The sequence below is a fragment of the Tenrec ecaudatus genome, chromosome 10 (assembly GCF_050624435.1).
Source record: "Tenrec ecaudatus isolate mTenEca1 chromosome 10, mTenEca1.hap1, whole genome shotgun sequence".
NCBI classification, from domain to species: Eukaryota; Metazoa; Chordata; class Mammalia; order Afrosoricida; family Tenrecidae; genus Tenrec; species Tenrec ecaudatus.
This window is the reverse complement of record NC_134539.1, coordinates 112,970,455-112,994,857: the sequence shown is the minus strand read 5'-3', so window position 1 is coordinate 112,994,857 and position 24,403 is coordinate 112,970,455. Positions and strand designations below refer to the sequence as shown.

At 51.3% G+C, this 24,403-nt stretch overlaps 2 protein-coding genes and 1 long non-coding RNA gene across 7 annotated transcripts in view; 1 reads left to right on the top strand and 2 right to left on the bottom strand.

Annotated features, from left to right (window-relative positions):
• PHF12 (PHD finger protein 12) overlaps positions 1 to 11,254 on the bottom strand; it is a 40,483-nt gene extending 29,229 nt beyond the window's left edge. Inside the window, exons 1-2 of one of the 3 annotated variants that reach the window (XM_075561293.1) lie at positions 10,616 to 11,254; positions 9,798 to 9,979 (exon numbers count right to left, since the gene is read on the bottom strand). In XM_075561293.1, coding sequence (XP_075417408.1) covers positions 9,798 to 9,979; positions 10,616 to 10,681 — 248 coding nt within the window. In that variant the 5' untranslated portion in view covers positions 10,682 to 11,254. Of the gene's footprint in view, positions 1 to 9,797; positions 10,329 to 10,615 lie in introns of those variants that run through there. The other 2 variants (XM_075561294.1, XM_075561292.1) reach the window with 2 other exon arrangements.
• Positions 10,268 to 15,897, top strand: LOC142459594 (uncharacterized). Of its 3 annotated transcripts, none has more exons than XR_012786473.1 (3): positions 10,268 to 10,416; positions 12,684 to 12,794; positions 14,358 to 15,897. It is a non-coding gene; the product is annotated as an uncharacterized LOC142459594 (long non-coding RNA). The 3 variants fall into 3 exon arrangements; XR_012786474.1 differs by lacking the exon at positions 10,268 to 10,416 and adding an exon at positions 11,461 to 11,658; XR_012786472.1 differs by lacking the exon at positions 10,268 to 10,416 and adding an exon at positions 12,344 to 12,408 and having other exon boundaries at positions 14,358 to 15,896.
• Positions 15,898 to 16,300: 403 nt separating this feature from the next.
• SEZ6 (seizure related 6 homolog) overlaps positions 16,301 to 24,403 on the bottom strand; it is a 44,009-nt gene continuing 35,906 nt past the window's right edge. Inside the window, exons 5-17 of the mRNA XM_075559614.1 lie at positions 22,640 to 22,825; positions 20,457 to 20,625; positions 20,213 to 20,379; positions 19,416 to 19,610; positions 19,082 to 19,220; positions 18,805 to 19,001; positions 18,106 to 18,300; positions 17,580 to 17,771; positions 17,297 to 17,494; positions 17,048 to 17,086; positions 16,722 to 16,839; positions 16,519 to 16,621; positions 16,301 to 16,391 (exon numbers count right to left, since the gene is read on the bottom strand). Coding sequence (XP_075415729.1) covers positions 16,362 to 16,391; positions 16,519 to 16,621; positions 16,722 to 16,839; positions 17,048 to 17,086; positions 17,297 to 17,494; positions 17,580 to 17,771; positions 18,106 to 18,300; positions 18,805 to 19,001; positions 19,082 to 19,220; positions 19,416 to 19,610; positions 20,213 to 20,379; positions 20,457 to 20,625; positions 22,640 to 22,825 — 1,928 coding nt within the window. The 3' untranslated portion in view covers positions 16,301 to 16,361. The remainder of the gene's footprint in view (positions 16,392 to 16,518; positions 16,622 to 16,721; positions 16,840 to 17,047; positions 17,087 to 17,296; positions 17,495 to 17,579; positions 17,772 to 18,105; positions 18,301 to 18,804; positions 19,002 to 19,081; positions 19,221 to 19,415; positions 19,611 to 20,212; positions 20,380 to 20,456; positions 20,626 to 22,639; positions 22,826 to 24,403) is intronic.

The window sequence follows — 24,403 nt, the reverse complement described above, 5'->3', positions numbered from 1 at the left end:
TGATTCCTTCTTTCATCAGTGTTCGTGGTACCCTTCAGCGTTTGCTTCGCAGACCACTGTGCTTCTTTGCTGAAACCCAGACTTAGAAATCACTGTTGAGTTAAACGATAAGGAGTGTGCTATCTGGAAATGGCAAGCAGAGTGAGTCACCTCATGCTTCTTAACTACTCTCAAGTCATGGGAAAAACAGTACGCTAGTGACCTGTGCATGTGTCCTGGGCATGGTGACAAATCTGCAACACCAGAGTGCCTTTTTGAAACGTAGTCTAGGGCTTGCTCTGAATACAATGTCCTCCTCTTTCAGGAAGCTGGCAGGAGGACAGACTGCCTCCTGTCCTGCCTCTAGGGAGGCTCGCATTATGTAGAGGTGCTCTTGTTAAGTGTCACTCACTGAATGGCAATGCAGCTAGCCACGCTCTACTCCCTGGGGCCTAAGTCAAGGAAGAGCCCAGTGGAGGTGGGATGCATTAAGGAGCTCCAGCGGTGTAGTAGATTACCATTTAGATTGCTAGTTAAGCAAGGTCAGAGAAGGGGGTGAAGGGGGATGCCGGACAGGGAAAGATATGACAAAATAATAATTTATAAATGATCAAGGGTTCATGAGGGAGTGGGAAGCTGGGAGGAAGGGGAAAAAATTAGGTGATGCCAGGGGCTTAGGTGGAGAACAAATGTTTTGAGAATGATGAGAGCAATGAATGTACAAATGTGCTTTACATAATTGATATATGTATGGATTGTGATAAGAGTTGTATGAGCCCCTAACAAAATCCTATAGGATTTCTATGAGTCTGAATGTACTCAATGGCTGTGAGTTTAGTTTCTGTGCTGCATTAAGACTGATATCCCTCATCAGAAACTTGTATCAGGGCAGCCTGCTTAATCACATATTCAAGAGACTGTTGTCTATGTGTTGGGATGGGGCAACAAAGGTTCAGAGATGGATTTCAACACTCTTACCCATGGCCCAAACCAAGTAATCATCAGCGTCACTTCTTTTCAACTGCTTGTCACTTGTAGGAGTGTTATGAGGCGGGACATTTGTATTCTCAGGAGCAAAAATCCTCCTGGGAGCATCAAAGCCGGCAATTTCTTTTTATGAGCTGTAGAAAAAACCCCAGGCAAATATTCTCTGCACTTTCTTTACCGCTATAAGCCTACATAAAAAACATACAAAGAGGTAAGCTCAATACAGTGCCTGAACAACCTTTTCTTCTTGTTAAGCTGGGTTCAAAAGACAGCTTATTAATTCATCTGGAGTTATTTCTGTCCTGAGCTGGTACCCATTAAACCAAGGCAATTAAAAACTTCCTTCTTAAACTATGAACCTCCAACTACGAGGTGCCCCACACAGACATCTTCTGTTGTGGCTGGTGGGTGCATACTGCGTAGAGACAAGCTTTTCCTTTTTCCCTTCTTTGGCCAGGCAGAGTCATTGCAAACAGCAGCATACCAGATCATAAAGTTCTCCCTACCGAGGTGCACGTCTTGCCTGATCTTACAAAAGAAACCACCTGCTGTCATTAGACAGTACAAGCACAAATATTAAGGCGCGCTTAAATCAAACACTTTTTTTCCTAGGTGAAACTCAAAAGAAAAGACAGGGGAAGTCAGATAACCCACAGAAGGGGAAAAATATTTGCGAATGGTCTATCTGATAAGAAACTTGTATTAGAATATATAAAGAATTCTTAAAATTCAATAATTAATACAACATAAAAAGTTAACACAACCTAGAATCCTATTAAAAACAAAGGCTCTGAACAGACTTTTCTCTGGGGCAAATAAATATATAAATAAATAAAGCCAATAAGCACGTGAGAAAATACTCAACTTCATTAGCCATCTGGAATATGCGTATCAAAACCAGAATGAGATACTGCTTCACACCAACTAAACATAAAATAAAACAGATAAAAAGTGTAAGAGAGCACATGGAAAAATATGAGCCCTCATGCACTACTGGTAGGAATGTCAAATGGTGCTGTCACTTGGAAAACAGCCTGGCAATTCCTCAAAAGGTTAAAATGCAGAATGTTACCATGTGACCCAGCAATTCCACTCATACCCAAGAAAAATCAAAACCTATGCCTACACAAAACAAATGTACATAGTAGCATTAATCAAAATAGTAAAAAGCGGAAATGTATGTCCATAAACTGGTTAATGGATAAAAACCAAACCGAAACCAAACTCATTGCCATCGAGTCTATGTGTACTCATCAAGACCAAATGTATAGCACAGGGCAGACCTGCCCTTTGAGTTTCGGAGACGGTTTACTGTTTACGGGAGCAGAAAGCCGTCTTTCTCCTGATAATGGATATCCAATGTGTTATCATCCTCACAGTGGAGTTTCACTCTGCCATTGAAAGGACACACTGAATCATACAAGAATATGGATGAATCTTGAAGTGAAATAAGCCAATCACAAAAACTCCATGTGGTGTTGAGTCCATTGATGTGGAATGTCCAGAATAGGCAAATCCCTGGACAAAAAAGTACCTTGGTGTAGTCTTGGACTGAGGGAAAGAGAAGAGTTACCAAAAGGTAGATTTATTATTATTACTTTTAACTTAGTAAAATGTATATATCAAAATTTACCAATCTAACCACTTTTGAGTGAATAAATCAGTGGAGTTAATTATATTTGCATATTGTGTAACCATCACAACTATGTATTTCTACATCTTTTGGGGGGTTTCTTTTCAGGGTGATGAAAATGTTCTTACGTTGACTGTATTGGTTGCCACTGAAATTACACATTTTAAATGCATAAACCATGGCATGTGCATTGTACACCTCAATAATGCTACCATAAAATAATCAAAAATAGCAAGGAAAGGATGCATATAAGTGGCAGCATTGAACCTTTTATTACTTTTTCAGATGGGCTCAGAATGAAGAATTTCCTTCCTCAGTACAGTAAGTACCTGCCTTAAGTTACACAATAACTGTCATCTATCAAGAGTTATTACCTCCTTTGCTACTGACTGTTGCTGACATTTCCAAGCCATCTGGATCATAAACATGTTGGAAGTAAACAACTCATACAAATGTTGTTCTATTTTAAAACAATGAGTATCCTCCGTCTTGGAAGTAAAGAATTTGTATCTCATTAGTCCCTCAGCCCCACATAGGTTTTTTTTTGTTTTTTGTTTAAGTCATTTTATTGGGAGCTCTTATAACATGCCATACATCATTTGTACATGTGTTGCCATCATCATTTTCTAAACATTTACTTTCTATTTGAGTCCTTAGTATCAGCTCCTCGTTTTTCCTTCTCTCCCCCCACATGGTTTTAAGATGCATCTGAACTTAAGCTGAAGTTGAAGGTTACAGGACCTCAATATTTGGGTAGATAAATTAAAACAGTATTATGCATCCAGAATCTAATGAAACACTGCAAATGCAAAAACAGTAAGTATACAAAACAAATATTTTTTAAAAATCGCATACCAAACTAGGTTTATATATTGTTCAATCACTTTACTATTGAGAGGGCAGAGGGGAAGGAACTCGGCTGTCACTTCTGCAACTTCAGAAACAACAGATTCACAGGGGCAACATCAATATATTTTAACTCAGCATCTGCCCACTCTCATTCTAATGATAACCAAGCAGCCAAACCCACACAACAAAAAAGTCACACCTTCCAAAGTTCACAACAGCAAATATCCTCTGTAAGGCAGTTTTCTACTCTATGTGCGAAACCTTTCTTGGTATGACTCACTGAAAATTAAATATGCAAAACTCCAAGCTGGGCTTAGTTGTGCCTGTGCAGAGACTTTTTACTCTCATTCTTCGAAAACCTCATTTTGGATCTTGCTGCCGACACCAGATAGAGGAAAGCCGGCCAACAGCTCCAAACAGAACACGCGGAGGCACAGGCTACGGCAATCTGTCTGGCAGGAAGCGACGGCGCTGAGGTCTGCTGAGGTAGCGCACTACTCATCACACAGCTTTGGTGCCTCAGTTGGCTTGGAGCAAAATGCCATGAGAAAGCAATCAGAGGAAAGCTGCCAATTTCTAGTCAGTCTCATTACTGATGCACTGTGGTCCTGGCTTTATCAGTTGAGTACAATCCCACCCATTTCCAACAGAATGAGGAGGCAGTGGCAACTGGAACTCCACCTGTTATTCTAGTTTGGTACCCATTTTTAGAGGCCAATCCAGAGAGGCTACAATTTTCGGAAAACTCCATTTATGGCATGACACGATGGAGGTCCCATTCAACATCGAACACTTACAAACATATCTTTTTCATATTCTCCATGGGTGGGCTTAGTAACCCCCACTACCACTCTGAATAATTGATAAACCAGGTCAACTGGGATAAAACATTTACACTGCCACTTAAACAAATTCGAAGGCACCGGCTCCTTAAGTTTAATTCTTCAGTGAGGTCATGGTACTGAGCACAGGACAAGTCATTCCTTCACACCGAGGATCACTACAGATAACCCGGTATAGGGCTATCAAGTCTGTAACTGGGAGCCACGGCTGTTCCAAGAACAGCGCGCTAGTCACCGAGAGAAGGCAAGACGAAAGTGTTATTTGATCAGTCATTTCCTCCAATAGTCTGTCTTAGAAAAAGGTCCTGGGCCTATGGCTATGTCATGAAGCCCGGGAGGCAAAGTTTGCCCAGAATCAGTTCTGAAACACTGCTGTTCACTGTGAGGCAGGCTGACAAAGCTCGCTAAAGCTTGCAAGACATCTCTCCAGAGCTTTGAGGGGAGACCCATAGCATTGCAACTGTGTATTTTCTTTCTTTTTTATTATTTTAAATTTTTTTTGCAACTGTATTTTCAATCTCTACCTTCAAGGCCTTGACTGTCATTCTGTATATATGAGACTTGGAAGGTTTTTTTACAAAAAGGACTGTGATGTGCATTCCATTCTGCTTTCCCCGTCTTCAATCCATTATAGGCACTTCCCATGCCCATTTTCCTTTTAAAAGACTTCACAGTGGTCAAGTATAATTCTGATAACTATTGGGGTAGACAGCCATATGTGCTGTAATTCCTAAATAGGTGTCATAAGATTAACATTGAGAACTCACTAGCCTCTTTACCTACCAATTTACATCAGTTCCTTCAACTACTAGATACAGCGGTTCTTAACCTGTGGGTCACAAGCCCTGGGGTGGAGGTGTGTGTGTGTGTCGAAGGAACCTTTCACAGGGGTCCACCCCACCCGACTCAGAACAGTAGCAAAGTTACAGTTATGAAGTAGCAACAAAATAATGTTATGGTTGGGGGTGTGTCACCCAACATGAGGAACTGTGTGAAAGGGTGGTGACATTAGGAAGGTGGAGAACCGCTGTACTACAACTACATCTAGAAAAGCAAGAATAATACTTGGAGGACTAAGGTGTGCCTGACTGTAGCCATGGCATTTTAGTTCCCCACCCCCCACCCTTAAGCCATGGTATTTTCTATTGCTTCATATGCATGTCATAGTTGGTCACTGAATAAGAAGACCTAAATCCATGCATTTGAATTATGGTGCTGAGAATCTTAAAAGTACTAAAGACTGTCAAAAGAATAAAACAAATCTTTCTGGGAAGAAGTATAGCCAGAACCTTCCTTAGAGGCAAGGATGATGTCTCGGGTACTCTGGACATGTGGTCAGGAAAAACCAGTCCCTAGAGTAGGATTGGCCAAGATGACGGGCAGATTAACATAGTGGCAGCAACAGTGGGTTCAAATATAAAAACAATTTTGAGGATGGTGCAGGACCAGGAGGTTTTCTTCTGCCAAACATAGGGGTCGCTACAAGTTGGAAGACAGCACCTAACAAAAACATATATTGGGTAAGCACTGGACAGCCTGCGGCAAGGTTGGCAGTTCAAATTCACTAGCCATTCCTTGGGGTAAAGATGAAGCTATCTGCCTTTACACTCTGAGAATCCCTACAAAGGGTCGACTCGATGGCAATGGGTTTCAGGGGTCCTCAAACTGTGGCCCACAGACCACATGCTGCCCGCCGAGGACATTTATCTGGCCTGCCAGGTGTCTATGCCCCATTTTTTTTTACTTCAAAATAAGATATGTGCAGTGTGCATAGGAATTTGTTCATTGTTTTTTTTTATTAAAACTATAGTCCGGCCCTCCAATGGGTCTGAGGGGCAGTGAACTGACCCCGTTTAAAAAGTTTGAGGACCCCTGGGTTATATATCGATACTGTGACAGAACAAGAGCCTCTGATCATCCAGGTAGCCTCTGTCCTAAGGAACTTTTCGATGACCTCAAAAAGAGCTATACAGACCAACAATTTCAGGGCATAGGGACAAATGCTATGTTAAGAAATATGTGCATGGTGCAGCGGCAGGCAAAGTAGATTGTGAAATCCTAAAAGGCAACCTTGAACTATAGTGAAAAATTATCACCAATACCAGCTTCACTCTTCTAGATTTGGGGCAATAAGGGACAATATCATGACTATCTCTATTTAAACGATTCAGTCAGAGCCAGGTAGAGATGAGAAAATATAACCTGCTAATCTCACTCCCACATGGCACAAGTAAACACTAACTAGGGATAAATTAATGTAAATACACCCAGGCATCAAAATTTTCTGTGATGTCCTTTTGATTGCTTGATTTTACTCAGGTGAGTTAATGAAGAATCGCACAGATGTTGCAAAGAGTATGGGGTAAGCTTGTGGGCTAAGCCTCATTTACTGAATGAGACTCATTTTGGGAATTCCTATTAAGAGGGCTTCCAGCTTTGTGATTTTTACAATAACTGATAAGTTAAAGGTACATCCAGTTCTGTTATCTTCAAAGGGGAAACTAGGGAAGTAAAACAAACCCTACTTCATTTATTAGGATTCTCATGTTTCTGCTTACAAGTTCCCATTCAAACTCTCAAACAAAACAAAACAAAAACTTGCTTTCAATGAAATTCAGTTTGCAAGCACTGAACTCTCACCGGCAGCTAAAGTGAAACTGCTAATTGTTATAACTTGACAAGATTTAGACTCATCTAATTAAAAGATTCAGGAGTTAGGCTTTAAAGTGTAAAAAACAACAGCACCTCTTTTCCATGTCTTGAGGTATCTAGTAAACAATTTCAGCTTTATTACACAAGAGATTAACAGACTATAACAAAAACCAAACCAACTGCCATTGAGTCAATTCATAACAACCCTATAGGACAAAGTTAAACTGTCCCCAGGGGTTTCCTGAGACCATATCTTTCTAGGAACAGAATGTCTCCTCAGCTTCCTGAGGAGCTGGTGGGTTTGAACTGATGACCTTGTGGTTAGCAACACAATGCCTACCTTGCCATGCTAGCAGGGCTCCTTACTGATCACATAAAACGAAATACCACATCCACTGCCATCGAGTCGATTACAACTCATGGGGACTCTCTATTTGGTTCCCAAGGCTTTGTAAATCTTTGTGGGAGCAGAGAGCAGGATGCCTTTTTCTTCTGGATTTGAACTAGGCTTGTAGTTAGCAGTCCAAAACTTACTCAAGTTTGAGGGTTCCTTTAAAGATAACATAAACTAAAAACTCACTGCCATGCGGTCACCGGCCACTCATAGCAACCCTATGGGGCAATGTAAAATTGCCCTATTTATCTCCCCCACAGTAGCCAGTGGTTTCAAACTGCTGACCTTGCAGTCAGCAGCCGAACGTGTAACCACTAAGCTACCAGGGGTCCTTAAAGATAATACAAAGCTTAGCAAAAAAACAAAAAAACAAAACAAAACAAAGCTTAGCAAATTCTCAAACCGAGAGCCACCATTATTGATCAACACCAACTTCATTCTAGGGGCAAATCATTAACTCATACTTTAAATTCAGTCTTGAAATATATCAAGTACAATTTTTTTAAAAAAATTTAAAAAGCAACTAGAAAGAATTGGTAAATAACACAATGTTTTCAGGTACAAATCTCTCCTGTGCTCAACAAGTACAGTAAATCTCACCAGAAATGTTTGCTTCACATAGATTACCTGCTATTAAGAAGTAAAGGCTAAAACCCACATGCCCTTCTAGCTGGTATTAGTCACTTTATAATAAAAATTTTAACGGCCGCAGCAAAGCTTCCTCCGGGATAATCATTATTGTCCCTGCAACATTACAAGCCATGATGGGATGCCCTCCTGGGCAAAGGTATCTTGGGAATGGTAATGGGACGCTTCCTACATAACTTCTGACCACAGGCTTAATTTGCCCAGTATCAGTCATCTACTAATACGTGTTCCAAAACCTGCAATTAGTATAAATAAACAGCAGCCACTATTTTACAAGTAGAAGAGACGGAGTGCAATGCGAACGGAAATGTGGAGAGCCTAAGAAAACATGGCAACTCACTCCCCCACCCACACTTTCTCCTTAAACAGATTAATATAAGGCAACGTCAAAAACCGGTGGTAAGAGAACGTCCCCCTCGCTGGCCCTTCTCCCCTCACAAACGCTTATCTCGAGCAACTAGTCTCAACAGATCAAGAACCAACAGAACAAGAAGCAATCAGGGCAGCCACCGAGATTTGGGGGAGGGCAGAGGTGATTTCTCCCCGGAGAGGCTGAAGTTGAAACTCTTTGCTGGATTGTTCTGGGCTGAGCTGCCAAGGAGGATCAAGCAGCGGGTCATCAGCCCAGATCCCTCCCTCTCCCGTCGGTGTCTCCCCTCCCCTAGCGTTCAGCAAAGGGGGGGCGGGGTGGAAGAGAGTGAAAAAGCGCACAGCTTTCCAGCTCCGCGCTTTAAAAATGCCCTCTCAAAGCCGCTGCTCAAAATCCCGGCCCGGCAGCAAAGAATCTGGCTGCGAAGGGCTGGCCGATGCGGAGCGGAGAAGTGAAATCGGCGCCCAAGGGCAATTTTAATTGTCTAACCCGGCCCGATTTCCTAAGAGACCGCCGCGCGGGGAGGGGAGCGGGAGGAGGGAGGCAGCTCTGAGAGGCCACAGGGAACAAGCGGAGGCAGAGAAAGGGGACCAAGGCGGCGGGATCCCTGCCGGACCCCGTAGGAGCTTCTGCAGAAAGGGCCCCTAGCACCACCGTTCCCCGGGAAACGTTTGCAAATCATATATTCAGCCAAAATGGCGCTGAGAATAAAAATATAATTTAAAGGCAGGTCGCCATATTGTAAACAGAGAGGCAGAGAAGAGGCGGGCGCCAGAGACACCCTCCATGATTTCCTCCACCGCTGCAAGCGGCCGGCCGCCAGGGTCTGGCAAAGGCTGCGCGGGCGACCGGAGGGCTTCGTGCCGCGGCCCCAGGTGCGGCGGCCCGGCCGGAGCTGCAGGGCGGCGGGGCGCGCGAGCAGGCCGGCGGCACGGGGCTCAGAGCTCCTCCCCTTCCTTCCCCTGCCACCGTCGCCCGACCCGTCGCCGCCCGGCCCAAGTGGGCTACTAAGGACCCAACAGGGCGGAGCAGAACTGCCCAGTAGGATTTCCATGGCTGCACATCTTTAGGGGACTGACTGCCAAATCGTCCTCCCGCCCAGCGGCTGGCCGATTCGAACCGCCAACCTTCGGGCTAGCAGCCAGCGCCTTCCAATCCCAGACGGGGCTCGCCTCACTCCTCCCAACCCCAACCTCGGACCCAGACCCACCGACGCTCCCCGCACTCCACCGCCAAAAAACAAAACAAAACAAAAAACCGGCCAGATCAGAGGAGACACCTGGGGGCGGGGAGGCGCCAGTCCCAGCGCCTGCACCCAGCCAGCTAGCGGCTGCTAGCGCCCGTTATTCCGGCGGCAGGGCCAGGCCGGGAGGAGGATTATGACGAGGAGGGTCTGCTGGGGTGGGGGGCGGTCCACTGCGAAGGGGTCTGGCCAGCTCTTACCAGCACTGGAGGTGGAAGGCGGCCGGGCAGTGGTCGCAGCACAGGAGATCGCCGCCTTCCTTGCAGCTATCGCAGCTGTCGTGGTTGGTGGCCCTGCCGCTTCTCCGGGGCTCCTTCTCCGGCTTCCGACTCCGCTTCTCCGCCTCGTCCGTCTTGGGGGGAGCCAGCAGCGCTTGGATTTGCTGCACACACATACAGACGGCGTGTGTGCACACTCGCAGCTCCCGGGCGCTTCGTCGCCCGCCAAACGCGGCTCCTCCGTCACCCACCCCTCTCCCCCCTTTTGTCCTTCTTCCTCCCATCCAGGCTGCTCCCAGAACCTCTCGGGCCCCGGAACCGGGGAGCCCACCTAACCGCGTTCCAGCAGCACAACGAACACAGCGTCTTCCAAATGGGGAGGATCTGGGGGATGGGGAGAGGGTGCGCGGTTCCCTTCTCGCCACTTCCTTGTATGGACAGCGGGGGACTCCAAAACCCGGCTCGGGAGAGGCCTGAAGCCCGGTACCCGGACGTGTAAGGGGGAAGCACAAAGGGGCCGACAAGAAGGGGGTGGGGAGGCCCGCCGGTGCAACGAGATGGAGTGGGCTGGCGTCTCGGGAGAGCGAATCGAGGGCGTCGGGTAGGTGAAACTGTTGCAACGTCCTCGGAGGCTGAGCCAAGCCCCCCCTCCCCGAATTGCAAAGATTGGAGGGGGGAGCTAGCAGAGGAAGGAGCCCCCCCATCCCTCAGGCGCTGCGAGCTCAGAGCCGGCTTTGTGGGGCGCAGGGCGGAGGTCCCCTCTCGACGCTGGAGTATGGGATTAGGAGGGCCACTCTTACCTCCATCAGCCCCCCCGACGTGTCCAAGTCGTACACGATCGTCTTGGTCTCCATTTTCTCCCACATTCATCCACCTCCCGGGCTGGGCGCTCTCTGCTTCGGCCCCCCCCAACCCCAGAGGGCGGGGGGAAGCGGGGGGAGGGGGCGCTCCTGACCCCGACCCCCCTTCTTTTTCCTCGACACCGGTCCCGACTTACTCGACGTGGCTCCCCCCCACCCCCCGGACCCCAGTCCCCGGGACGACAGCGTCCTCCCCACGGGCCGTGAGGGGGAGCGGCCCCTCAGCCCCCGCTCGGTGGCTGGCTGCACGGTGGGTCCCGGCTCCAGGGGTCAGGCCTCGGCGGGGCCTAGTCCCACAGGCTAAAGCCGGCGCTGGCGACCGCTGGTCCAGCCGGGAAGGCTGGCGGGCGCTGCCATCCCGGGGTTGGGGGGACCGGAGGGGGGGTGAGAGGTTAGGTGAGGTTGTGGTACGTGAGGTGACTGGGGGGAGGGTGATGGGGGGTGGTCCCCGGGCTCCGCCTCTCGCCGCCGCCGCCGTCTGCGTCCCGGCTGCCGCGCACTTGGCGCAAACTTACCGCGAGCGCCCGCAAAGCCACCCGCGCAGGCGCCCCGGGATCGCCGCTTGCCGCGCGCAACCGCAGTGACAGCCGGCGGCCGGGCTCCCGCGCAGCCGCGGTGAGGGGGCACCCCCCAGCGCGCAGCCGCGCTGGCATTCGCCGGGAGCTCCGAAGCCCCGCCTTTCTGCCCTGCGCCAGCGTACAGAGGCAAAAGGGCGGGACCTGAGGTCTTGCGCAGGCGTCTAAGGGGGCCCGCGAGGGTCACGGCGCAGCCGCAACAATCTGGGACGCTTCTTCCATTGATGTTTGTGTATAGCTCAACAGGACGCTGTTCCCGCGCAGGCGTGTTGGGGTGCTTCCCTCCCGCCCCACAACATAGCAGCCTCCCGCGCAGGCGTATTGTCACCCGCTGGCCCACACAAAAAAATGCTGCTGCTTTCGCCATTTTGGTAATGGGATATGGGCTACCGTGCCCTCGCTCTTGAGGTGAGCAGGCAGAAGTACAGTGCTGGCTGGAGTTGTGGGCTGTCGGTGACTGCAGTATCCCTGGGGACGTTGTATTAGACTGCTTGGTTTCAGCCTCAGGTGTGGCCGGACCAGGCCGCCATATTGGTAAAGAGAAAAGAGAGACCACTGCGACGAAAACGCTTCTGGTAGTGGGCTGACTGGCTGCGGTTCCCAGCTCCCTCCCGCGCCCGACAGTTGATTTGAGCCCGAGCATCCCTGCCTTGCGTGGTGATGGTGCCATGGAGACCTCTGCCTGCCCGTGACTACCCTCTCTTGACCAATGTTCCTGAGAACTGCTCTTCAAAAAAATGAGACTTTGTAACGCCGACAACGCCCAGCTACCTGCCCAGAACGGAACTTTAATTCCCAATTTGCATTGCGCACGGGGGGTCAAAGGGTGAACGGGAGTACGTTGCATCTTGGGAGCAAGGATCGCGATAGCTCGGATAGATTGTGGGAACTGTAGTGCGTGCGGTGCACATTATGATAGGATGGAGCCTAGAAGAGCGATGTGCTTGCTGGGAAAGGATGCTGGAGTACTGCATGCTGGGATTTGTAGTGTGGGGACCTCACCTAGACTTCTGGGCGGGACTTCATGCTTTGCTCGTAGGCGCCCGCCGCTCCCATTGGTCCTGCTGACAGTGATTGCCAGCTTTCTCAGCCTGACTGTGGATGAAGCAGTGGAGAAGGGAACCCGGGCCATTGTAGCTGACACTAGGCGTTTAGTTGGTATTGTTGGCAGATAGCTTACTTCTATTATTATTTTTTTAACTTTTTGTGAATTGAATGAAGGTTTACAGAGGAGATCATCAGTTTTACATTCAACAATTCATACGCTTTTTTAATCCCCTCAACGTAACATCCCTTCCCCACTTCCTGTTTTCTGTTTCCATTTTTTCTTTTTAAACCTTTCTGAACATTGGCCTTGCTGCCCTTCGTTATCTCAAATGGCTGATGATCCTAAAGTGTGTGTATTTCACTATTGTTATCCTCTTCCCTTACAGACCTGTCTATTGTTTGGCTGAAAATTGAGCTATAAAGGAGAGTTTGTTTGCAGACCTGCAGGATGACTAAGGACCTTGGTCTTTCACGCCCCACTAGTCTCCATCCAACCAGTAAGCCTGATATTTTTTAATAACGATATTGAATTTTGTTCTATATTTTTCTCCCACTCTGTCTTCTGATGGGATCACTTTCAGTGCAGTTGGTAGCCCTAGCTGTTGCAGCCATCTTTCAGGTTAACACACGTCTGCACACTTAGCATTCTCAGAACGATGCAATGGAAAAAGGTTTAAGAGACCATCTGATCGATGATCACAGGGATCAATCTAGAACTCCCTCCCAGGGGGACGAATAATGGAAAAGTGGGTGAGGGGTGATGGAGGACGATGTAAGATATAGAAAAAATCATCTATAACTTACCAAGGGTTCGTGAGGGTGGGCGGGCAGGGGAGGAAGGGGGAAGAAATGGTGAGCCGATATCAGGGGCTCAAGTGGGATGCTTTGAAAATCATGATGGTGGCATATGTGTAAATGTGCTGGACACATTGGAGGACACATTGGATTATGATAAGAGATGTAAGAGCCCATCTGATTTAACCCCCTTGTTTCCAAATGTCCAGAGAGGAGCGGCCGTTTGCCTAGGTCACGAAGTAAATTGGGGATAAAATAGAATTTTTGATTCCTAGGCCAGGATACTGCCCACTACACCTTGCTAACTGCCTCTGAAGAGCTGCTGTTGCTGCTCCTTCTTTTGGGATAGTGACTAAGGTGTGTCAGATAGCACAGGGATGCCAGTGTGTGCCGTGTTAGGCTTCTGCTGTTCTGGCGATCCTCTTGGTACCTAGGAAGAGTGATGGATTTTAAGAGATTGTCATGTACCTCTACCAGCTTTGGTTTGTAAGAGACAACTATGACATTAAAAAAGAAAAAAAAAAGAGAGAGAGACCAGCCTTACTGGTTGGAAAGAGACTAGAGGGACTCCCAAGGCGATGGCCTTTAGTCACCCAGAGAACTGGAACTGAACTCACACCCTCCCCATGTTAGAATAATGAATCCTTTGGGATCAAAAGGGCAGCATTTACCCAAGGACAAAGTTCAGAGGGTTAGGAAAGGAGGAGGGATGGGAACCAGGAAACACATGGAGGCAGTGGGCTAAGTGGTGGCGCATTGAGAGGATTGTAATGGAGGAGTTGAAACAAAACGTGTGTAAATTGTTAACTGTAAAGTGGGCTATGCCCTTTGTAAGCCTTCACCCAACTCACAATAAGATGTTAAAGTGAGAGAAGTCTATGTCTATGGGTCAGAGATATGGGACCTCAACTTTCAGCGACACAGTCCACAGGCTAGGCATCCCACAGGTAGTGTACCCTTTTAAATTGAGGCACAGAACAAGCCCTTCGGTTAATCCTACTTGTGTTTATCAGCCAGGCTGGCACAATAAACTATCGCAGATATCGATATCGAAGGGAGGGCTGAGCTAGATTGTTTGTATGGGAACTGTCAGACCACATCTTTCTTGGGGTTGTATTTAATGCAGGGTCAGATTACCCAGTAAGCAAGATAAGCACAGGCTTATTTGTGCTTACCTACTAATTTGTAGTGAATGATTTTACTTTTTTTTCCATGTGCATCAAAAATTCTGTTTATATTAAAAAAAATTTTTAATTCTGTTTCAGGGTATGGCTGGCGTCTGTCTCTCTCCCAAGTCCACAGTACCGTTCTATAGAATCAAAGGTACAATCCCTTACAGGGACAGAGCACCCAGGAAACAAGTCAAATCATGGGTTTACTTGTGCTTACCTACTGATCTATAGTGAACAGTGCCACATTTTTTTTTAACAACATAAAGATTTGGTGAAACCCATGTAAAATTGTTTGTCACAGATCAGTAAGTGGGAACAAATGAGCTTGTACTTACCTTGCTTTTTGGGTAATCCACCCCTGATTTCATGTCCCAAGCCCTCTTAACATTGAGACCTTCTGTGACCTATCTACTGGCTTCCTTCATGTATCCCAGTGCCCAGCTGTGCTGCTGTCAGCCTGAAGGCATTACGGGGCAAATAAGTAAGCCACTGGCACATGCCAAATGAGCAAGGCTTTGCTTTGATCAGCACTAACAGTCACAGATGGAAAACGAGACCAGGAGGTGAGCTAATGAAAGAAATAAGACTTGGCTCTGTGGAAAAGCACCAGGGAACTAACTACTCCATATACCTACCTCTTGAAACTTGGAGGATGAGGTTGACCTAGCTGTGGCCTGGACTGTGGATGGTGGATTGAGGAAGTGAGCAGATGGGATACAGATGTGACCTCTTGTGGCTATCCTGAGCACTACACCCTACACGGTCGGACCTTTATATCCTCTGGGGCCACCTGTACTGGAGCTGGAGGCGATTGTGATGGATGAGTTGAACCAAAGGTGTATGAATTGTTGAATGTAAAGCAGATTATCTGCTCTGTAAACCTTCACCTAATCCACAATGAGTCAGAGATAGGGCCCTCTGAGAAGGGAGGGTGTGTGTGTGTTTGGTGGGAAAGGGGTGCTTGGATTCCCACACCCTTGGGGCCCTCATTCCACCTGCTGTCTACTTATTGAGCTTTTTGGGGTCATTGGATCCTGCAACAACAGGCTGCTGGTCGCTTTGTTGGTTTGTCTATATGTGTCAAGACTGAGGATGTTTGATTCCGGGTGGGGGGTAGGGGTTTCCAATCCGCATGGCTTCTGGTCTCAAGAGTCCATAGCCCATGTATCTCCCACCTCCCTTGCCACCAAGAAAGCACCATCCGCCTGGCTGTTGCTTAGTTTTTTTTTCCAAAACACCATTTTAATAAGGAAACAACAGAAATAAAAGATTGCTCTCTGACAGGAGCCCAGGCCCCCCTATAATACATCACATGTACAAAGCGGCCTGCAGCCAGCTCCTGGTTCTCTCACCCCTGCTCTTCGCCAAACTCCTGGGACTTCTGCTGCTCTCCGGGATATGCCTGCCCACTCTCCTGCCAGGAGGGAAACCTGGCAAGTGGCTGAGTGGTAGGAAGGACCGATAGGAAGGAGAAGGCTGGCAACATCCAGATTGACATTGGGAAGTTCTCTCTCTCCTCTGGGTATAAGGTTGCCAGGGGAGTAGTGTGGTGGGGACCCCAGGCAGAGCTTTAAGTAGGGTCCCTGAGCCCCATAATACCCCCTTAGAATCATCACTTCTACTGGGAAGGAGAAGGAGGCAGAACTGTCCATTCCTGGAGCCTAGAGAGGAACCAGAGACCTCCCTGAGGGCTGGACCTCCAAGGACTACTCTGAGGCCACCCTGGAGAGAGAACGGTTTTGGCCACTGGTGCAGGTCCGGTGAGGAGCACCCACGCCGTTTCCACCACTGTCATGTTGCTCTGCCACGGCTGGTGGCAGTCACGTGCAGATGGGTATCACGTTGCCGGTGAATTCAAGGTCGGAGGGACAGGGAAGGCGGGAGGGTCAGGAGAATGCTGGTCCTTGATGCATGTGCTGTAGGTGAGTTTGTCCTCCGGCAGATGCCCCCGATGCCCTTGGACCCACTGAAGGGCTTTTTGTGGGCAGTGGTAACAGGAAACAGGCCCTGGTAGGCCTCGCAGGTGGGGAAGGGCACATCTCGTCCCAGGTGGTATGTACAGAGGTGGAGGGCCAGCAGGGAGCCAGGAGTCTTCATCTAGATGGAGACTTCATATTCTTTCGTCTCCTGCAAAGCAAGGGAACTGCTGGGAGTGAGAACCTTGTGGTATACAGCCTGTCAGGCCGGAACCCTCCATCCCAAGGAGAAGGGAACCGGGCCCAGGCAGGGTGCCAAGGCTGGCATTGGCACTTACTCCAGTCTCGTAAGTCGGATTGTCAAATGCTGACTCCACGGTGATGCGGTCATAGGGCCGGGGGGCTGTCTGGGGCAGCTGCAGTGCGCTTTTCCCCTGGAGCCTGTGGCGGCAGAGTAACCCGCCGGGAGTCCGGAATTCTGGGCAGAGCTGGGCCCCAGTAGCCCCCAGGGATGCAGGGCAGGTAGGGAAGCGTGACTCACCTGAAGAAATAGACATACGCACCTCCCACCAACAGCACCATCGCGACCAGTGGCAAGAAGATGGCTGCTGCAATGTGGGCAGCATCCAGGGCGCTGGAGGCAGCGGGCGTCTTGGCAACTGAAAATACAGGGTGTGGGGTGGCTCCAGTCCCTGCCACCTGGAGCTCACCCTCCTCCTTGCCCCTTCCCCAGAGCCTCTGGCCACCAGGCTCCCTGTAGCTGGCAGAGAGCAGTAAAGAGTTTGGGGCCCTGCTGCTTCCTGCCCTCCCTCTTCCTCTGCCCTCCCCCTTGGGGGAGCTATGAGGACAGGGGCAAGCAGAGCTCACCATCCAGGCTGCGGCCGCTGTAGAACGCATCCGGAGAGGCTGAAACAAGAAGGGAGGGCCAAGGCCAGTGCGTGAGGCCATCGAGGCCAAACCATTAAGGCAAGGAGTGATCATGGGAAGGGTTTGTTCACGGAGCCCCCAACCCAGTATTTGTCCTGCAGGTCAAAAGGATCTGGCAGAGACTGGGGAGAGACCAAGGGTCACAGAGGCAGGGATTGTGGACACGGCATCTTCGCCAGGGGCACTCACCAGCTGCACAGGTGGGTGGGGGGTCACTCCAGTGTGAGGGGTGCCCAGGCACACACTTGATGCTGGCCTGGCCTTTCAGCACGTAGCCGGGGGCACATGAGAAGTGAATGGTGGCCCCCGCTGGGTGGAGCCGCTTCTCAGGACTTCGGGCCCCATTCTCAGGGGCACCGAGGCTGTGGCACGGCTTGAGCTGCTCCACTGCGAAGCAGGCAGATGCTAGTGAGGCCCCGGGCCTCTAGTGTCCGTGGCAGCATCTTGCATCCCTTACTCAGCCGACACTTACCAAGACACTTGGGGGCCCGGTCACTCCACTTGGGGCTGCCGGCCTGGCGGTCGTGGCAGGTGATGACAGCGCTGCCCATCAGCACAAAGCCCTGGTCACAGAGATACTGCACGGTGGTCCCCACGGGGAACTTGGAGCTGGATACAAGGCGCCGGCTGTGCTCCACATCCCCAGGGTCATGGCAGGAAGTCACTACAGGGAAGGGGAGCGGGGGTATGGCAAGGAGGGAGGCACTTGGCCCAGGAGAACTCAGCAAATGCCAGCTGAGACTGGCTCTGTCCAAGCCAGAGGGCTCCCCTGTCCCCACTGCTCAGTCACTGTGCCGGCCCCCTCCCATCCATCAGAGACAAACACATGCCCATCTACTGGGAGCAAAATGTTTGGAGTTCTTGGCGGATGGCCCATTTTACAGATGAGTAAGCTGAGGCCACAGCAAAGGTAATGCTCAAATCTGGGGGAAAGGCTTGAAGGTAGCGTCGGGCAGGCAGGCAGGAGGGAAGCTTGGGGGGTAGGGAGAGACTCTCACCCCGCTGACAGGAGGGCAGGTCCTCACTCCAGGTTAGGTCCCACTGACACATGAGGACACTGGACCCCACCACTTGGTAGCCGGGGTAGCACTGGTAGGTGACCACAGTGCCGTGGACCAGCTCAGGCTGTGACGGGCTCTTCCAGCCATTGGGGATCTCGGGCAGCTCCGGACAAGTGTCGTTGCGGGGTACCTCTGGGGGTACAGGGGAAAGCGAGGTGCAGGCTCTCTGCTTGTACCATGGCAACGGGGGCTTGGTTCTCTCAGGGCATTCAGAGCCTACAGCCTGTCTTGGGCCCACCTGGCCTGCGCGCGCGCACACACACACACACACACACACACACACACACACAGTCTCCTCCAGTCCATGGGTGTCATCCAGATTTTGGCTTTTCTTCTGAAAGCACTTTGACCCAGTGAGATGGGTCTGGGGAAGATGGGGAAACTCTGAAGTTCTTCCTGCTGTCTAGCCCAAGTCTCTCTTGCTGTAACAGAAGGCCCCCTTTGTCTTGCAGGGCCCTCAGGTAAGACGGAGAGCAGGGCCAACCTCCTTCAGGTGATCCCTGAAGTGCTCCCAAAATGCCCTGGTTAGACGGGAACTCTCAGTTCTCTGTCCCCTGGCCTCTGTCCCTGGTATGGGCTCTCCTCTCAGGCACCCTTTCTCCCCCAGGCAGCAGAACGGGGCAAGTACAAGCTCACCGAAGAAATGGATGACGAAACCTTGCTGGTAGCCCAGCACAGAGGCCCCGGGGTCCGACTGGAACTGGATAGTGACATCAGCCATGGAAGTAAAGAGCTTGAAGTGGCCACGGGGCCCTGAGTACTGTCCCAGGACCCGAGCTGTCAGGTCGTCCCCATCATAGAAGGTCAGCACGTCCCCAGAGCCAATGCGGAGCCTGTGGAGGAGGAGTCCTGTCCAGGGCCAGCCAGGCCAGGGGGCTGGGCAGGAGGGCTGGCCGGGGTGGTGGGCACTCACACTCGGACATCCAGCATGATGCGCTTGTCCTCCTCCACGTGCACGCCCCAGATGCAGTCCTGCCCTCGGCCGTAGGGCTCCGGCCAGTTTGGGGAGAGCACCACGCCAGCGGAGTCTGTGATCTCCCCGCTGCACACGGCTGCAAGGCAGGGAGGCCCGGGAGCCGTGTCCCCTCTGCAGTCCCCCCCAGTGCCATGTCCTGGGGCTGCCACCTGCCTGCAGGAGTGCTTGCCCCTTGCTCGGAGCCTGCCCCCTCTGAGATCCCAGGGCTGGGTGACTCTCGGCTCCACCCTTCTCCCTGTCCCACACAGGTCTGGCTGCTGGGACTACTGACCTCGGCAGGCTGGCTCCGTCTCATTCCACTGAGGGTCGTGGGAGTCCACACATTCGATGATGATGGAACCTTGCTCCAGGGTGTAACCAGGGTCGCAGCTGAACTCCACCGTGGTGCCCACAGGGTAGGAGGGCGCACTGCTGCTGAAGTTGCCGTATTTGACGAAAGGCTCATAGCAATGGCCCTGCTGGAAAGCTGTGGACCACAGGGCCCAACCCGGCTCAGCCTTGGGTGGGCCCACAGAGGGGCAGATGGCTTCCGTGTCTCAGGGCGCCCTCTTCCCAAGAGCTCACAGAGGGTTGGGTTCAGCTCATCGATCACAGTCCAGCCAGCCCCATCCTGACTGAGGGCGAGCTCGTGAGCGTCAGCGTGGAGCTGTGCCCATGGGGCCTTCCTTGGTTACTTCTGAAGTAGACCAGTAGGCCTTTGTTCCCTGGCACCCCCTGGATGGACTGGAACATCCAGTCTTTGGATCAGATTAGTCGCAGAGACCTTAACTGTGTGCCAGCCCCCACCATCCTCATGTTTTGTAAAATACACACTTTAAAAAAAAAAAGAATGAATGAACACATGAGCACACGAGTGTTTCTAGAACAATTATTCTTCCCTAAGAGTTAGGGCCTCCCTGCTCTTCAAACACCATTTCCCGGGGCTCAGAAGGAGGAGGGGTGTAAATGCCCGGTGTGTGGGGCAGAATGGGGGGGCTGATGGAATGGAGGCTTAGAGGAGACCTGGGATCCAGGACCCCCACCCCTCTCTGTCCCCCTCTGCCCACTGGGCAGGTCCGGCAGGCTCACCCTCATAGCGCAGGGCCATGCCCGCCGCTGCCCCGCTGCTGTCGGTGCTGAACTCCACAAAGAAGTGGCGGCTGGCGCTGAGCAGGCCCTCGATGGGCAGGTATTCCACCTCGTAGGAGTCGTACACGGGCGGGGCCTCTACGTTGTCTCCATTGCGGATGATGAGCCTGGGCCAGGAGAGGGCTGCGTGACTGGTCCCCCGGCCCCAGTAGGCGGTGCCCCACCCCACCGGACAGTCCCTCACCTGTCATCGTCCTCTGCCAGGGAAACCTTCTCGAAGTGCAGGTGCAGCCGCTGGCCCGCGGGCGCCTCGAGCAGCCAGTGGCACGTCAGGTTGTTGCTGTAGTTGCCAGGGTAGCCCGGAGAGACAATGCGGCCAATGGTGGCATTGCGGACCACCCCGCCGCAGGCAGCTGCGAGACAGGGACCCGGATGCTAGGTGGGGGCCCTGACTGGACCCTGACCAGCCCTCCCTCCCTGGCTCTGTGGGTGGCCTCTGCTGCCTTGCTTTTGTGGCAGGAAGGCCAGTCCTCCATCCCTGTTGCTCTGCCGCCCCCGTAGCCTGGACTCACCCAGAACCCTACTCTGAACTGCCCACACCTCGGGCCGTTCCTGTGCAACTCCTGGGGTGGCACATGGATCTGTCACTGCCTGGCCTTTTGCCCCTGGGGGGGTCGTTTCCCCTTTCTGCTGATTCCTCCAGGGAGCATTCCAAGATCTCCCCAGCTAGGCTACATGACAGCTTCTTATTTTGGGCTCCAAACTTATTGTCTCTCTCCCTCATGCACTTTTCTTAAAGCCAGTTGTTGGCTTGGGTATGTGACTTAATTGGGGGCCCCTCGGGTGGGGAAAGGTCCTTTTGAGGCAGAGTTGATGCCAGTCTTTGTTGACTGAAACCAGGGAGAAAGTGAACGCGAAAAGGGAGCAGGAGCACATCAGTGAGGACAAAGGCCTGGTGCTCTTAGCAGGCTCTGCGTGTGAGCTAGCTGGCAGCCGGAAACCAGTTGGTGAGCTCTCCAGGGCCCACTACCACTGCCATCCCCAGCTGAACCCTGGGCCCAGGGACTGCCTTCCGGTTCTCTTCTGAGCAGCTTGCCCACCCCATTGCTGAGGTTTGCCAGGACAGGAGCAGTGTGGTTCGCTCAGCGGGCCCTTCCTTGCTTGCACACAAAGCTCGGGGCCCTCCCGGCTCTGCACCTCTACATGCTCAAGGATGCTTGAGCCCCACCAGTCACATTCTTGGGAACGGAGGGGAATGCTTCTCTGCACCAGGGCAGGACCACCTTCCTGCTAGGTACTCAAATGGAGCAGTCCTTCAACTCCCATCACGCTGCAGCCTTTGCTTCAAACCCCTCAGGGGCTCCCGACTGCAGGCAGGAGAGAGTCCAAGCTCGAAATGAAATTCCAGGCTCGTTGTGAATGCAGCTTTTCTGCCCAGTGCCGGCCTCCTCTCCCCGAAGCTCGCTGTCCTCCACAGCTTTGTATAGGCTCTTCCAGGAATCTGGCCTGGCTTCCTCTGGCTAACATCCTTTCCACCCTCCCTTGGGTCCCCACATGGTCCTCGATGAGCTCCTTGCCAAGCTTCCTGGAGAACAGAGACCACACCCACCTGTCTGGCTCTTCTCTGGTTGTACCTGGTACCTCCAAAAGGCACAAAAGAGTGAACTAAGGTTCAAAAGCCTATAGCAAAGCCGCCACCTTTATCCCCAACAAGGTCTTTCCCCTGGCCACCCCAGACCTCCCAATGGCCCAGGGCCTCAAGCAGGGAGTCCCCTCATCCTCTTCAGTGTCTCTGGAACCTGTGCCCACCTCGATTCCCAAGGTCACTGTCCAAGGGCAGACCTCTTGCCGGGCAGACTGCTGCCAGCCTCCAAACCACTTAACAGCTCCTCCCTCCTCTTAAAACCCTGCAACAGTCCCCCTGGCCCTGCTCCTACCCCTCTACATGCCTCAGGGTCCTTAAATCCTCTCCCTTCCCCACCTTCATGCCACTGCCCGTGGTGTTCCCTCCACTGAAACGCAAGCCTCCAATGTCCCCTCTCCCGGGAAGCTCTCTAAATGCCCAACAAAGAGTGACTGCCTCCTCGCCTCCCAGGCCTCTTTGCATCTCCGCTGTGACCCCCGCTACCTCCCGCTCTGGACCTTGGCCACTTAGGTGGGTTTTCTTCTTCCTCTCTTTCCTGGAACTGGGGGCTCTTTGAGGACACTATTTAAGTCCGCGCTGTAACCCAGTGGGGCCTCCTTTTGACAGGTGCCTCATAAAATCCAATGGGATGAAGGCCACCAAAAACACGGCCGTTTTCTGGTTTCTTGTAGAGAATGAGGTTCAGAGTCAGTAGCAGCCAGCCACAGAAAGCAGGGGTGCCCTCCCCTCCCTCGCCACCTCACGCCCCTCCGCAGCCCTTTTTTGCCTTTGGGGCTACGCACCAATGCAGACTGGTTCTTGGGAGTCCCAGAAGGGCTTGGTGGCATTGAGGCAGGTAAGGAACCTGGCGCCTTTCAGCTGATAGCCAGTGGCACAGTGGAAGCGGGCACTGCCTCCTGGGTGGAGGCTGGTGACAGTAAGATCTCCATAAGCTGGACGTCGGGGAAAGTGACAGCTCAGGAGATAAGCTAGAGAGAAAAAGAGAGCGAGGTTCTGGGGAGGTGCCTGAGCCATTGTCTGTGGCAAGGGGACTGGTTCCAGCTTCCACTGCCAAGAATACTCTTTGGGGGCTAGAGGAAGCTTAGAGAATTCCAGGCCCAGAAGGTACACATGGTTTTCCAGCAACGTGGTCTGGTGAGTGGAACAAGGCCAGCACTGGGAGGGAGGAGGCTAGGGTTCTTGCCCAAGCACTGGGACACTTTGGGGGGGCTCCTTAACCTCTTTGTGTCTTCCTCGGTGAGCCGAGGTTCCCAATGCCAGGCCATCTACAAGGTTCTTGTGAGAATAAATAGGATTTTATTTCATTCACTGTGATATCCCTGGACCTCGGGATATGTTTATTGAATGACTTAGAAACGAGAAAGCACTAGAACTGGTCAGAAGTTTATGTCAAGGAGGACAGACGGGCACGGAGTCAGGAAAGCCAGGCAGTAGAAGCTTCATTTTATTCACGGAGGAACACGAAAATGTTTGCTGGAAACGGCTCTCAAAAACAGAATGGGGGCAAGGGTAGGGGTGCAGGGCATGCTTTCTTGGAAGTTGGGGGAGGGATGCGTTGCCTGGGAAACCTGGGGGCTTTGGGAATTGCTATACCAAGTATGACCAAGTGGTGGCAGCAAATCCTACAAAACAACCTGGCCAATCCCAACCAGGGCCCAGAGGGTCTGGACAGGGAAGTGATAGGGGTGGACCACTGCTTGGAGGGTGGTTAGGAGAGATTCAAGGGCATAGTTAAGCTCCTGGGTCTGAAAACCATGGGGCATGTTAGGAGGGATGAGCATGATCTAGCCAGTGAGAAAGTCCCCTTACCTGCCAATAGCACTAGCCCTCGTGGCAGAGTGGTTTCTTATTGGGCTGCTAACCACAAAGCCAATGGTTCAAAACTACAAGCTGCTCCTTGGGAGAAAGACAGGGCTCCCAGTCCTGTCAGGTCAGTATGTGTGGGCATTGACTCAATGACTGACGTTTTTGTGGTGGGCACCAGGTAAATGGGAAGAGAGGCTGAAACAGGGGCCCCATTTACCATCTTGGACCTTTGTGTGGCTAAAAATAGGGGTCCCCTCGGGGCAGACTAAGGTCCATGCACTTGAGTTTTGTGGCTTTCAGTTTCCTGATTGTTACCTCTCCTGGCCTTTATTACTGTAAAATGGGACGTGATTCCTACTCTTCCCTACTCATTAGCATGCCTAATGAGAAGCTAATTGTGATTGGCAGATAGCACTTAGGAGGTGGGCTCTCTGGTCAGACTGCCTGGGTTTATATGCAACCTTGGGCAAGTTACCTAACACCTCGTTTCCTCATTTGCCCCCTCAGAGTTCTGCAGCCAGTGTTCTGGGTGCTAAATGAGAGAACATGCCTGCAGTGTCTGACTTGGAGCAAAACCCCTAACACACCAGTCTGCTGTTCGTGTGTGTGTGTGTGTGGTGTTCAGAAAGTTTGCAGAAAAATGGAAGTAAAAGAGACTAGAAAGCCCCCCCATGTGTGTAATCACGATCCACAGCACCTCACATCAGCACGCACCTGCCAGCTTCGAGCATGCCTTCATT